This window comes from Bubalus bubalis, chromosome 3, assembly GCF_019923935.1.
Source record: "Bubalus bubalis isolate 160015118507 breed Murrah chromosome 3, NDDB_SH_1, whole genome shotgun sequence".
NCBI lineage: Eukaryota > Metazoa > Chordata > Mammalia > Artiodactyla > Bovidae > Bubalus > Bubalus bubalis.
In genome coordinates this window covers 6280382-6293758 of record NC_059159.1, presented here as the reverse complement: position 1 = coordinate 6293758, position 13377 = coordinate 6280382, and the positions used below count along the sequence as shown (strand labels likewise).

The following is a 13377-nucleotide window of genomic DNA, read 5'->3' as shown; positions in this document are numbered from 1 at the left end:
CCAATCCAAGGCAGAAGCTGGGTCGGGGGAGGGAAGCCAGCCGGGAAAGGGGGGCGGCCATCCCCTTGGGCTGGATCCTATATAAGGAGGAGGGATGTGTGCGCGGAGTGGTCTGGGCTCCGCCGTTCCTCCCGTGGGCTTGGGGGCAGGGTGCAAAGATGCGCAGGCTGGGCTCTGCCAAGCCTGGGTCCTGGGCCAGCTTCTGGGCCATGCTGGCCTTGGTGGGCCTGGTCACTCGTGCAGGTGAGTGGGCAGTGGGCAGGGAGAAGGGGCAGGACCTTCGGGCTCCAACTGCCCACGGCCAGGAGGGGGCGGTGTCCAGCCGGTCGGGCCAGGCACAGAGTTGATTTGATCAGGCAGCTCCATGGAGGAGGGCAGGAGGGCTGGGAAGGCAGGCGGCTTAACCACAGGAAGACCCTGCCACGGTCCATTGTCCCTGGCAGCTGGGCCCAGGCTGGGGAGAGTGGGATCCATCAGCGTTTGGAGCCTTCACTGTGACAGCTTGGGGGATGGCGGGGCTGGAAAATAACCAGGGCTCCTCTCTTACCCTTTCTTCCTCCCTCTATCTGCCTCTCACCCTTTCTCCCTCCCTCTATCTGCCTCTCACCCATACACAGAGGCTCTGCTTTCCTGGGAGCCTCCTCAAGAGTCCACATGGGCCCTGGGACTGTGTGTGTGTATGTGTGTGTGTGTGTGTGTGTGTGTGTGCGCGCGCGCTTGCACACATATGCACACGGGGGGTGGGGGTGCCCATCTGCTCCCCTGGACTCCTCAGTCCATGCTCCACTTGGGGAGGCTGCTGGCAGTGCTTTCTGTCACTGAGTTGTCCGTCCATGGGCACGTGTCCCTGTCTGACCCTCACGGTGTCCCTGGAAACAGGGGAGGAGGGTCCAGCGCGGCTCGCCTGGAAGCAGGAGGACGCCAGTCCCAAGGCGCAGGTGCCTTGAGAGTCCCGTCCAGGACCCGCTCGCTCTGTGCTTTCTCGGGTCCCCCGGGAGGCCAGTGTAGACCCCTGCCTCCCAGATCAGGATCCAGGAGGGCGGCTGGGCCTGCACCACGCCCCCATGCTGCAGCCCCCTCCCCTGCTCCACCCCTCGCCTCCCACTCAGAATGTGGGCAGATCCCCTCCGCCTTCCCAGCACCAAGCCCAGCGTTTCCCAGGGCCTCGGGCGGGCTCCTTATCACTTCCGCAGGGAGCCTGTCTCTGATTCCTGCACCTACAGGAGCCGCCACCCGTCACCGCCTTTACTGGTCACAGCCTAAAACCAGAGGCTTATTTGTGTATTTATTGCCTAAGAAGCTAAGTTGTGCTTTTATGAGTGTAAGGAGCTGGTTTGTTTTGTTCACTGTGCTGGTCTGAGCTCCCAGGGGAGTGTCTGGCTTATTGTAAGTGCTCAATAGATTATTTGCTGGGGAATGCACTGCTTTGGGCCAACTATTCTCTTCCAAGGGGTAAGGTGGGCAATTCTTCAGGAGGCGAGGGGGTGGGGACCAAGAGGTTCCTCAATCCTTGCCTAGGGGTCTGGCATCATGGAGATCAGCTCTAGACATTAAATTTTTTTTTTTTTGGATGTGTTGGGTCTCTTGCTGTGTGGGCTTTTCTCTAGTTGCAGCAAGCACGGGCTACTCTTCATCAAAGTGCATGGGCTTCTCACTGCAGTGGCCTCTCTTGTCACAGACCTTGGGCTCAGTACTTTCAGCTCCCCGGCTCTAGAGCACAGACTCAATAGTCCTGGAGCACAGGCTTAGTTGCTCTGCGGCACATGGGATCTTCCCAGATCAGGGATCAAACCTGTGTCTCCTGCATGGGCAGGCAGATTTTTACCACCAAGTCACCAGGGAAATCCAGCTCTGGACATTTTGTCCCATCCTGATTCATGACCTCTCCCTGCCGGAAATCCACCCCCAGCCCCTTCCAAGAGCATCTTCTGAGGGTCTGCTCAGGTTCACGACTTTCCCTGTCTAAGATGTGCTTGTCTGCACACACATGCATCCACGCACTTCACAGGCACAAACGAGAGCACACAGCCTCCCCAGGCTTCCCCTACCCTCTTGCCCACATCCAACCACAGGCATCTCCAGCTGGTCCATCTGCAACCCCAGAAGGCTGCCCTCTCAGGCTGCTCTGTTCCTTCCTGCTGCAGCCCAGAAAGCTGATGTTGGCGGGGAGTCAGCGGGCACCTCCATCAACCACTCCCAGATGCTGCTCCAGCGCCTGCAGGAACTGCTGCGGCAGGGCAATGCCAGCGATGTGGTGTTGCGGGTGCAGGCCATGGGCACCGACGAGGTCCGAGTCTTCCATGCCCACCGCCTGCTGCTGGGACTGCAGAGTGAGCAGTTCCGGGAGCTGCTGAGTAACCAGAGCGAGGTGGTGTTGCAGGAGTCCCCGGACTGTGCTGCTGTCTTCGACAAGTTCATCAGGTGGGGAAGGATCAGGGGAAGACATCCCTTTCCACGTCCCTGGCTTCTCTACTCACAGGGTGATGGAAGCCCTGGCTCTTAGCCCTGCCCCTTCCCTGGATGGCATTAGGATGACCATGCAACTACCTCCCTCTTCCTTCTTTGCACCAGCTTCTTGCAAAATGCAGCAGGACTCCCCTGACTGAAAGCTCTGAGAGGTTTGAAGTTAGTTACCAAATACTTTCAAAGCTGTTTCCAAACCTGGCCTTGAGAGCTTTTAAGGACTATAGACTTCTAGGCCCCACCCTGAATTCCGAGCTTCACATCTAGGGTTGGGCCACTGTTTCTTATTTTAATGTCTCTGTGTGGTTTTGCTGTCTGGCCAGGTTTTGAATCACAGGGCTAGGGGGCTGCTTCCTGCTAGCGTTCTGCGCAGGGACACTGCCCACACTCTAGTCTGAGGAAGTGACCCTGCTTTAATAGCTTAGACAAGATGGCTGCAGAATATTGGTCATTTCTTCAAACTTCCAGGCAACAGAAAGAGAGATAGCACAGAAGGACAAAAGCATCTTTCCTCTACCCCCTAACTGGGAAAGATTGAAGGAAGGAGGAGAAGGGGACAACAAAGGATGAGACAGTTGGATGGTGTCACCGACTCAATGGATAAGAGTTAGAACAAGCTCCAGGAGATGGTGAAGGACAGGGAAGCCTGGTGTGCTGGTCTATGCAGTCGCAAAGAGTCGGACAGGACTGACAGACTGAACGACAATAATCTCTACCCTCAGTTCAGTTCAGTCGCTCAGTCGTGTCCGACTCTTTGTGACCCCCATGAATTGCAGCACACCAGGCCTCCCTGTCTATCACCAACTCCCAGAGTTCACTCAGACTCACGTCCATTGAGTCAGTGATGCCATCCAGCCATTTCATCTTCTGTCGTCCCCTTCTCCTCCTGCCCCCAATCCTTCCCAGCATCAGAGTCTTTTCCAATGAGTCAACTCTTCGCATGAGGTGGCCAAAGTACTGGAGTTTCAGCTTTAGCATCAATCTCTACCCTAGTCAGTTCTATTTAACCAGCCTTTCCCCCAATCCCAGTCTGTGCCTTTGCAGACATCTCATTAGCTAGAATTTAGTCATGTGATCTAAGGGATCCTGGGAAACATCTTTTGTTCCCAGAGGCAAACAGTGAAGTTAAATGGCTTGCCCACTCTTATAGCAAGTAACTGGCGGAATATGAATCCGAACCCACACTGTACACCTGGTGAAGGTAGGAGATACATCTTTCTTGCCCTAGCACAGAGCTCAATCACTCAGTGGGCGCTCAATATAGGAATCATTGACGTACTCAGTCAGGTAAGTCCTGTCCGACTCTTTGGGACCCCATGGGCTGTAGCCCACGAGGCTTATGTGTCCATGGTATTTTCCAGGCAAGGATACTGGAGGGGGTAGCCATTTCCTACTCCAGAGGATCTTCCTGACCCAGGGACAGAACCTGCGTCCCCTAAATTGGCAGGCGGATGCTTCACCACTGAGCCACCTGTGCTCGATAAATGCTTGCTTATTTCCACGTCCCACGAGAAACCGGAGAGAAGAGGCGGTGAAGTAGGATGCGCGTGGGAAGGTCCTTCTGTTGGCTCCCTTAATGACAATACTGTCTGCCCAAGGCCGGGTACCCTCGGGACTCAGGAGGCAGCGCTGGGTAGGGTAACCGCTGGCCGCCCTGACCGCGCTCCATCTCTGCACCTCTCTGGCAGGTACCTCTACTGCGGAGAGCTGACCGTGCTGCTGGCGCAGGCCATCCCCCTGCACCAGCTGGCCACCAAGTACCGCGTGGCCTCCTTGCAGCGGGGCGTGGCCGACTATATGCGCGCGCACCTGGCGGGCGGCGCGGGCCCGGCGGTGGGCTGGTACCACTACGCGGTGAGCACCGGGGACGAGGCCCTGCGCCAGAGCTGCCTGCAGTTCCTGGCCTGGAACCTGTCGGCCGTGGCGGGGAGCGCCGAGTGGGGCGCCGTGAGCCCTGAGCTGCTGGCGCAGCTGCTCCCGCGCTCGGACCTCGTGCTGCAGGACGAGCTGGAGCTCTTCCAGGCGCTGGAGGCGTGGCTGGGCCGCGCGCGGCCGCCGCCGGCCGTAGCCGAGCGCGCGCTGCGCGCCATCCGTTACCCCATGATCCCTCCGGCGCAGCTGTTCCAGCTTCAGGCGCGCTCGGCCGCCCTGGCGCGCCATGGCCCGGCGGTGGCCGACCTGCTCCTTCAGGCCTACCAGTTCCACGCCGCCTCGCCGCTGCACTACGCCAAGTTTTTCGACGTCAACGGCAGCGCCTTCCTGCCCCGCAACTACCTCGCGCCCGCCTGGGGCGCCCCGTGGGTCATCAACAACCCTGCCCGCGACGATCGCAGCACCAGCTTCCAGACGCAGCTGGGCCCAAGCGGCCACGACTCGGGCCGCCGTGTCACCTGGAACGTGCTCTTCTCTCCACGCTGGCTGCCGGTAAGCCTGCGGCCCGTCTACGCGGACGCCACGGGCACCGCGCTGCCCCTCGCACGCCCTGAGGACGGCCGGCCGCGGCTGGTGGTCACGCCGGCCAGCAGCGGCGGCGACGCGGCGGGCGTGAGCTTCCAGAAGACCGTGCTGGTGGGGGCGCGCCACCACGGCCGCCTGCTGGTCCGCCACGCCTACAGCTTCCACCAGAGCAGCGAGGAGGCCGGCGACTTCCTGGCGCACGCCGACCTGCAGCGGCGCAACTCCGAGTACCTGGTGGAGAACGCCCTGCATCTCCACCTCATTGTCAAGCCCGTCTATCACACCCTCATCCGGACCCCCAAGTAGCCAACAGGCCGGGGCGGGAAGCTGAGCATCCCTGAGGCCTCTGGATCAGGAAAATAAAGGCCCAGTAGAGATGGCGCAGAGGGACTGGGAGTGGCATGGCCAGTGGAGGTGTCTGTCCTGGCCCGCTGGGGGTCCAGGTGCTAGCGGCCTGAGAGCTGGGTGGATGGAAGCCAGGCGGTGGGTGGTAGACCAGATGCCTGGTTTCAGGAGCTACTTTCACACTGACCTGAAAGGAAGGTTCCTGGTGGTGTGTATGTGTGTGTTCAGCGGTGTTTCAGTCTTTGCCACCTCATGTACTGTAGCCTGGCAGGCTCCTCTGCCCATGGAACTTTTCAGGCAAGAATACTGGAGGGCGATGCCCTTTCCTCCTGCAGGGCATCTTCCCAACCCAGGAATCAAACCCGTGTCTCTTGCATCTCCTGCATTAGCAAGTGGATTATCACCAGCACTACGTGGGAAGCCAGAGCTCTTGGTAGAAGAAACCAGCGCTCGGAGCGGCAAGGGGATGATTAAACCACCCAGTTCTGGGGGTAAAAACAGTCCAAGGAGGGCTCCACAGGTCAGGGGCTCCCCATCGTTCATTACTTTTTCCCCAAGGGCCCCCGTCCCCACAGGGGACAGGGCAGGTAAAAGCATCGAGATGGTCAGGTGTACCTTGGGGGAGCTTTCTCACCTGAAGCTGAGGGGCTCAGCTGAGCAATTTCTGAGCCCTGACATCCTGGGGTGGGAGGGGTAAGCACAACCCTAAGGCTCTGACCTCTCCTGGGAGGGGGTCTGGGCAGAGACCTCAGAGTCCGGAGGAAAAACGATTTCCCCCAGGAGTCTGTTGACCGGTGCTCTACAACCAGCCGGAGAAGAAGAGGGTGTGGTGGCAAGAGGGGACTTGGGTTGAATCTTAATCAGTCATGTGCTCGGTCGCTCAGTCGTGTCAGGCTCTTTGCAGCCCCGTGGACTGGAGCCCGCCAGTCCTCTACCCATGGGATTCTTCAGGCAAGAATCTGGAGTGGGTTGCCATTTCTTCCTCCAGGGGATCTTCCTGACCCAGGGACTGAACCCACATCTCTTGCATCTCCTGCATTGCAGGCAGGTTCTTTACCATTAGCAGCACCCGGGCAAGGGAAGCCCAGTCTGTCAGGACCACCCCACCTTTCACAAGGTCTAGTTTCCGGAACAACCAACAAAACTCAAATGGGATTTTTATTGTTAACAAGCAGTTGGGGGGCAGGGGGAAGGTGGAAGCGACTGCTGAGTAACAAAGCTAGATTCCTTTCCAGCCCCCAGCCACAGTAAGGGAAATGCCCGTCGGGCCCTTCCCCAACCATCCAGCATGCCCTTGTCCCAGATGTGGGCCCAGGAGCCCTAATCCCACGAACAGTCCCTCCCTGCTCCACCCCCGCCCCACATTCCTCAGGCCAATCTGGTTGCAGATCTTAGAATAGAGTTTCGGCAACAGGAGTCTCTGCCCAGAGAGCCCTGGGATCCAGGGCTGGGAAGCCAGGGAGCCCTGCCATCCAGGCCATGCCTCCTGGGCTCAGCTCCCCTTCCCGTTGGCACTGAAGGCACGGAAGTGTGGGGGCAGGCACCCCCATGGTTCCTGGGTCCCAGGGGCCCCAGCCTTCTGAGATCCCGAGCTCCTGACGCCAAGTCATCCCCATCTGCCCAGCCTCCGTCTCCCTTTGCTGCCACACCCCATCAAGCCTTGGCGGGCAGGAGGGCCAGTTCCGGGCAGGGCCCCTCAGTTGTGCCATAAGCATCCGTTTTTCCCTTTGGTGCTTGTGCCATAGGTCAGGCGGGGCATCCGAGCAACCCGTTCGGAAACATCGCCTGGGTTGGAGGGGGCAGCGACAGGGGAGGTGTCCTCCGGGCCTGCGACAGGGAAGGGCCAGGAGCTCTGCTTTAAGGCATGCCTCTCCATGCCCTCTAGTCACCCACAGTGGCTCTGAACTCCCTAGGGGCACCTCCCCCCCCAGAGGCCAGTCCCACTAATAGTCTTCAGGAGCCCAGTTTCCAGCAAGGGGCAGCCATAGGGGCAGGGAGCTCAACCAGTCTCCTCCCTGGCCTGGCCAAGGGCTCCCCTCTCCCCATTGCTATCCCTGCCCCCCCACCCCCCCCCCACTTGCTGGTACTCACCCGAGTTCTGGCACGGAGGAAGTTTGACCTTGGCCATAGGCAGTGTGGCCTTTCCCAGGGGCCGGACGGTAGGGGTCAGGTGCCCAACCACTGGCATCCTCTGTTCTGAGGTGTGATTCTCCACGGAACAGGGTCCAGCGACGTGCATCTTGGGGCGGGAGAGCTGCGTTGGCTGGAGAGCCAGATGAGCTCGGAGCTGGGTGAGGATCTGATATAGGAGATGTTAGGTTCAGTTGGGGGACACTCCATGGAGAGTGGTGCACAGCTAGGGGTACCCTGGGGCCTCTGGAGGAGTCCAGCCTTCAGAACCCGGCAAGGAGGGGGCCCAGACACCCCCAGCTCCTGTCCCTCTAGGCTCACCCCTTGTCCTGTGACTTCAAAGGCCTGGGACCTCCGCTTCACCTCCAGGGAGTCCTCACGTTTCTTTCTTGGGCTTTTCTTCTGGCCTTACAGCGTGGGACAAGGGCCATCGCCATGACGCTCGACTGCCCGGGATGGCGCCTCGCCTGTGCTGCTGGACAGGCTGTCCTCGTTGGTGGCGTGCTGGAGGGTGGGGCTGGGTGGCCGCTTGCAGGCCAGCGGTCCGGGTGGCCACACGTCATCAGTCTCGCCCAGCGAGTGCAGGGACAGGCTGCTCTGCTTTATGGTGGGTGCCAGCAGTTGGCACCCCTTGGCCCCCAGGGCCTGCGATTGGTGCCTGGCAGCCTTCCCGCTGATGCTCTTGGTGTCGGCTGTGGTCTCCTTCCTCCCTGCGGCAGGACAGAGCGGCACCCACCCCGGGATCAAGGCCACATTTCCCCCCGCCCTCCTGCACCTCCAACACCCCTTTCTCTGCTGCAGCTCACCCCAACTTGCTTGCTGTTTGAGAAACTTTGGGCAAGTTTCTGAGCCTTTTTTTCATCTGTAAACTGACGATGGTAAAACTAGCCTCAGTGGGTTGGGAAGGGTTTTTTTTGACCATGACACACGGCATACGGGATCTTAGTTCCCTGACTGGGGATCGAAATTTCACCCACTGCAGTGGAAGTGCTGAGTCTTAACCACTGGACTGCCAGGGAAGTCCCAGGTTCTGAAGATGGATTGCTGAGCTATGAGGGTCACCTGTGGCCACAGGGTAGGGAGGATTCGGACTCTATTTGCTATTACAGTTATTTCCGAGTGGGAAGTGGAGGGGGCTTGACCCCAAGGGCCATGTGTTCCCCATTCTGTTTCCAATTGTGTCCCCTGCTCTGTGTGGACAGAGCAGGTGGTTACTCTTCTCTGGGTACTGGTGCCTCTCTTTCTAGAATGATGCCTGGGTGTGTTCAGCAGAGGAGAGGGAAGGAAGGGGCTTTGGCTGGGTGCGCTGAGCTATTGAGATCATGCCAGGCTCAGGCTGATGGGGGTTGGGGGAGGCAGGGGACACACCTTTGAGGGACAAGGGGATCTCCGACAGATTCTCGATGCTTTCAGGGGAGGAGTTGATCTTGCCATTCAGACCGACCTGAGTGGCAGCTTGTGAGATGAATGGGTTGGGAAGAGAAGCCATTGGACCCAGCAGGAACCCTATGTCCTCAGAGGGCTGTTTTGGAAAAGTTCCATCCCAACCACTGGGTGTCCCTCCCGGGTACTCCTGCCCACATCCAGGGACCCGTGGGGCCCACTGCTCACCTCCTGCATCACCAGGTTGACAGCCCGGATTCGGGGTGGGGTGGGCATAAAGGAGCCCTTCGCTTGCCAGGCCCGGGAGCTGGCCTTGAACGGGTGCTTGGCTTCACTGAGGTCGGCAGAGGAGGATGGGCAGCTGTTGCCCAGGCTGGTACCACGGGGGTCCCAGCGCCACCCCTCCTGAGAACTGTTGCATTGTGGGAACGAGGACCCCAAAGTCCTGGCTCCAGACCTGTGCCCCCCTCCCCTCTTTCCTGCTCCATCCTCCCTGGGAAGCCAGGTCTGGGCTGGCATCTCTGAGACATGGCCTGGTGGCTCAGGCGGGCTGGATGGCTGGAAGTGGTCCTCAGCTCACCTCTCAGTGCCGAGCAGAGGAGGAAGCTTCCGTGCTGGTGCGGGGACTCAGAGTTTGGCATCTTGACGCTCTCTAGGTCAGACTCCTCCGGGGTCGGCATGGTTCCTGGTGGGCTAAGCTTGGGCAAGGCGCTGTCCTGGGGAGAGGAAAGGAGGGAGAGGGCAGTTGGAAGACTTGGTCTCAGACTGAGTAAACAGCCTGGGTGACACAGGCACACAGAGTGTCTGGGGCTGTAATCTGGGCTGGGAGCCCCAGAAGACAGGGGGGCTTGTGTGCTGAGTCCCCAGGGGCCAGCCGTGGTCTGCTAGGCATCCCCAGTGGCACTGCCTGGTGGCCTGGGCTCCTGGGAGGGCATCTGGGGCCTTTAGTGATATCTCAGATGGCCAACCCTGACCCTCAGACCCTGGATGGGGACACGTGTGGCAGAAGAACAGCACGGGAGTGGAGCTTGGTGAGGCTTTGGGTCAGATAAGGAGGAGGAGGAGGAGGAGGTGTCAGCTTTCTGGGGACCAGCCAGCACGGTCCCGAGGCCACCCGACTTGCTGGCAGGCGCCGCCCTGGGCATCAGCCCTGCCCCTAGCACAGGGGCGCATTGTCCGGCCCGGGCGCCCACCTGCAGGGCCCGAGAGGCCAGGCGGTCCATCATGGTGGCACGCTCCAGGTTGCCCTCCTCCTGCTCCCGCAGGTACACTTCGTACAGCTCCTTCAGATGCTGCGGCACAGCCAGGTTGCAGTCTGCGGTGGGGGAGCGGAGAGGCAGGGCTCAGTGCGCGCTCTCGGGCTCTCGGCGGGTCGGACGCGCGGGGTGTAGGTAGCGAGGGGACCCTACCCTGGATGAGCTGCCGCTGGGCGCGGATGATCTCCTCGCAGAGGCTGCGGCGCTGCTCCAGGCGGCGCAGGGCCTCGCGGCGGTGGCGGAGCGCGCCGTCGCGGAGCAGGGCTTGCGACTGCATCTCGGCGTTCTTCAGCTCCAGCTCGTGCACGCGGCAGAGCAGGCCGAGCGCCTCGCGCTGCTGCTCCGAGCTGACGCGCCGCGGCAGCGTCTGCTCCAGGCGGCGGCCCCGCGCGCGCGCAGCTCTCGGCACCGCTGCTCCAGCGCCAGCTGGGGAGCCGAGCGGGCCGTCAGCACCAGGTGGCCGGTGAGGGGCCGCCCGCACCCGCCGCTGAGCGGGTCCTCGCCCTTCCAAGCCCCCGGATGCTGTGCGGCCGGCTGAAGCCCCACTCCGAGGCCCGCTTTTCGAAGCTGTGTCTTGAACTCTGCAACCGGGGACTGCTCCTGAGGGACCCCTCTGTGCCCACCTTCTTGCAACCCATCCCTGAAACAGGCTCCGTGCAGTGAAGTCGCTCAGTTCTGTTCGACTCTTTGCGACCCCATGGACCGCAGCCCGCCAGGCTCCTTCTTCCATGGGATTCTCCAGGCGAGGATATTGGAGTGGGCTGCCATTTCCTTCTCCAAGGGATCTTCCCGACCCAGGGAGGGAACCTCGGTCTCCCGCATTGGCAGGCGGACTCTACCATCTGAGCCACCAGGGAATCCAGGGAAATGAGCTCCGTGGACCAGCTCAACCGCAGCCCATCTCATGCCCTCTGGACTGGTGGACCCTGAAGCCCCCTGGTATGGCTATGCTCCAGAACAGAGAAGGAGATCTGGAAAATCCTCATTAAAATGTTGGCTAACAGTTTCCTGAGTCTTTAATATGTGAAAGGATTTATTTACTCTTCTCATCAACCCCACGAGGGTGGACCACTCCCATTTTAAAGATGAGTTCTTGCCTGGAGAATCCCATGGACACAGGAGGCTGGTGGGCTATAGTCCAGGGGGTAGCAAAGAGTCAGACCCAACTGAGCGACTGAGTCCACACACACAAAGCGTTAGTCCCTCACTGGTGTCTGACTCTGTGACCCGCCAGGCTCCTCTGTCCATGGGGTTCTCCAGGCAAGAATACTGGAGTGGGTAGCCATTTCCTACTCCAGAGGATCTTCCTGACCCAGGGACAGAACCTGCGTCCCCTAAATTGGCAGGCGGATGCTTCACCACTGAGCCACCTGTGCTCGATAAATGCTTGCTTATTTCCACGTCCCACGAGAAACCGGAGAGAAGAGGCGGTGAAGTAGGATGCGCGTGGGAAGGTCCTTCTGTTGGCTCCCTTAATGACAATACTGTCTGCCCAAGGCCGGGTACCCTCGGGACTCAGGAGGCAGCGCTGGGTAGGGTAACCGCTGGCCGCCCTGACCGCGCTCCATCTCTGCACCTCTCTGGCAGGTACCTCTACTGCGGAGAGCTGACCGTGCTGCTGGCGCAGGCCATCCCCCTGCACCAGCTGGCCACCAAGTACCGCGTGGCCTCCTTGCAGCGGGGCGTGGCCGACTATATGCGCGCGCACCTGGCGGGCGGCGCGGGCCCGGCGGTGGGCTGGTACCACTACGCGGTGAGCACCGGGGACGAGGCCCTGCGCCAGAGCTGCCTGCAGTTCCTGGCCTGGAACCTGTCGGCCGTGGCGGGGAGCGCCGAGTGGGGCGCCGTGAGCCCTGAGCTGCTGGCGCAGCTGCTCCCGCGCTCGGACCTCGTGCTGCAGGACGAGCTGGAGCTCTTCCAGGCGCTGGAGGCGTGGCTGGGCCGCGCGCGGCCGCCGCCGGCCGTAGCCGAGCGCGCGCTGCGCGCCATCCGTTACCCCATGATCCCTCCGGCGCAGCTGTTCCAGCTTCAGGCGCGCTCGGCCGCCCTGGCGCGCCATGGCCCGGCGGTGGCCGACCTGCTCCTTCAGGCCTACCAGTTCCACGCCGCCTCGCCGCTGCACTACGCCAAGTTTTTCGACGTCAATGGCAGCGCCTTCCTGCCCCGCAACTACCTCGCGCCCGCCTGGGGCGCCCCGTGGGTCATCAACAACCCTGCCCGCGACGATCGCAGCACCAGCTTCCAGACGCAGCTGGGCCCAAGCGGCTACGACTCGGGCCGCCGTGTCACCTGGAACGTGCTCTTCTCTCCACGCTGGCTGCCGGTAAGCCTGCGGCCCGTCTACGCGGACGCCACGGGCACCGCGCTGCCCCTCGCACGCCCTGAGGACGGCCGGCCGCGGCTGGTGGTCACGCCGGCCAGCAGCGGCGGCGACGCGGCGGGCGTGAGCTTCCAGAAGACCGTGCTGGTGGGGGCGCGCCACCACGGCCGCCTGCTGGTCCGCCACGCCTACAGCTTCCACCAGAGCAGCGAGGAGGCCGGCGACTTCCTGGCGCACGCCGACCTGCAGCGGCGCAACTCCGAGTACCTGGTGGAGAACGCCCTGCATCTCCACCTCATTGTCAAGCCCGTCTATCACACCCTCATCCGGACCCCCAAGTAGCCAACAGGCCGGGGCGGGAAGCTGAGCATCCCTGAGGCCTCTGGATCAGGAAAATAAAGGCCCAGTAGAGATGGCGCAGAGGGACTGGGAGTGGCATGGCCAGTGGAGGTGTCTGTCCTGGCCCGCTGGGGGTCCAGGTGCTAGCGGCCTGAGAGCTGGGTGGATGGAAGCCAGGCGGTGGGTGGTAGACCAGATGCCTGGTTTCAGGAGCTACTTTCACACTGACCTGAAAGGAAGGTTCCTGGTGGTGTGTATGTGTGTGTTCAGCGGTGTTTCAGTCTTTGCCACCTCATGTACTGTAGCCTGGCAGGCTCCTCTGCCCATGGAACTTTTCAGGCAAGAATACTGGAGGGCGATGCCCTTTCCTCCTGCGGGGCATCTTCCCAACCCAGGAATCAAACCCGTGTCTCTTGCATCTCCTGCATTAGCAAGTGGATTATCACCAGCACTACGTGGGAAGCCAGAGCTCTTGGTAGAAGAAACCAGCGCTCGGAGCGGCAAGGGGATGATTAAACCACCCAGTTCTGGGGGTAAAAACAGTCCAAGGAGGGCTCCACAGGTCAGGGGCTCCCCATCGTTCATTACTTTTTCCCCAAGGGCCCCCGTCCCCACAGGGGACAGGGCAGGTAAAAGCATCGAGATGGTCAGGTGCACCTTGGGGGAGCTTTCTCACCTGAAGCT

At 61.0% G+C, this 13377-nt stretch overlaps 3 protein-coding genes and 1 long non-coding RNA gene across 4 annotated transcripts; 2 read left to right on the top strand and 2 right to left on the bottom strand.

The window, feature by feature from the left end:
* Positions 1 to 77: 77 nt before the first annotated feature.
* Positions 78 to 5328, top strand: LOC112583598 (BTB/POZ domain-containing protein 17). The gene is made up of 3 exons (XM_025279412.3): positions 78 to 243; positions 2145 to 2421; positions 4152 to 5328. The coding sequence occupies exons 1-3, from the start codon at positions 159 to 161 to the stop codon at positions 5224 to 5226; spliced, it is 1437 nt and encodes a 478-aa protein (XP_025135197.2). The 5' UTR covers positions 78 to 158; the 3' UTR covers positions 5227 to 5328.
* A 1077-nt stretch (positions 5329 to 6405) lies between these two features.
* On the bottom strand, positions 6406 to 7864 carry LOC123465549. The gene is made up of 3 exons (XR_006640743.1): positions 7717 to 7864; positions 7357 to 7564; positions 6406 to 7092 (listed from the first exon to the last, which is right to left on the bottom strand). It is a non-coding gene; the product is annotated as an uncharacterized LOC123465549 (long non-coding RNA).
* Positions 7865 to 7970: 106 nt separating this feature from the next.
* Positions 7971 to 10672, bottom strand: LOC123465506. The gene is made up of 5 exons (XM_045164691.1): positions 10516 to 10672; positions 10188 to 10460; positions 9972 to 10093; positions 8764 to 9494; positions 7971 to 8105 (listed from the first exon to the last, which is right to left on the bottom strand). Exons 1-4 carry the CDS (start codon positions 10670 to 10672, stop codon positions 9015 to 9017), a joined length of 1032 nt encoding a protein of 343 aa, XP_045020626.1. The 3' UTR covers positions 7971 to 8105; positions 8764 to 9014.
* Positions 10673 to 11319: 647 nt separating this feature from the next.
* On the top strand, positions 11320 to 12798 carry LOC123465548 (BTB/POZ domain-containing protein 17-like; the record flags this gene model as incomplete). Its single annotated transcript, XM_045164739.1, has 1 exon — positions 11320 to 12798. A coding segment is annotated over one exon (1377 nt), but the record flags the coding sequence as incomplete, so codon positions are not given.
* Between the last annotated feature and the right edge of the window lie 579 nt (positions 12799 to 13377).

Excerpts from the sequence above, each read along its gene's own strand:
- LOC112583598 (XM_025279412.3), top strand. The coding sequence starts at position 159 with ATGCGCAGGCTGGGCTCTGCCAAGCCTGGGTCCTGGGCCAGCTTCTGG. Across the intron at positions 244-2,144 it reads GGGCCTGGTCACTCGTGCAG|CCCAGAAAGCTGATGTTGGC; the intron begins GTGAGTGGGCAG and ends TTCCTGCTGCAG. Across the intron at positions 2,422-4,151 it reads GTCTTCGACAAGTTCATCAG|GTACCTCTACTGCGGAGAGC; the intron begins GTGGGGAAGGAT and ends CCTCTCTGGCAG.
- LOC123465506 (XM_045164691.1), bottom strand. The coding sequence starts at position 10,672 with ATGGGTTGCAAGAAGGTGGGCACAGAGGGGTCCCTCAGGAGCAGTCCC. Across the intron at positions 10,461-10,515 it reads GAGGACCCGCTCAGCGGCGG|CTGGCGCTGGAGCAGCGGTG; the intron begins GTGCGGGCGGCC and ends TCGGCTCCCCAG. Across the intron at positions 10,094-10,187 it reads CCAGCGGCAGCTCATCCAGG|ACTGCAACCTGGCTGTGCCG; the intron begins GTAGGGTCCCCT and ends CCCCCACCGCAG.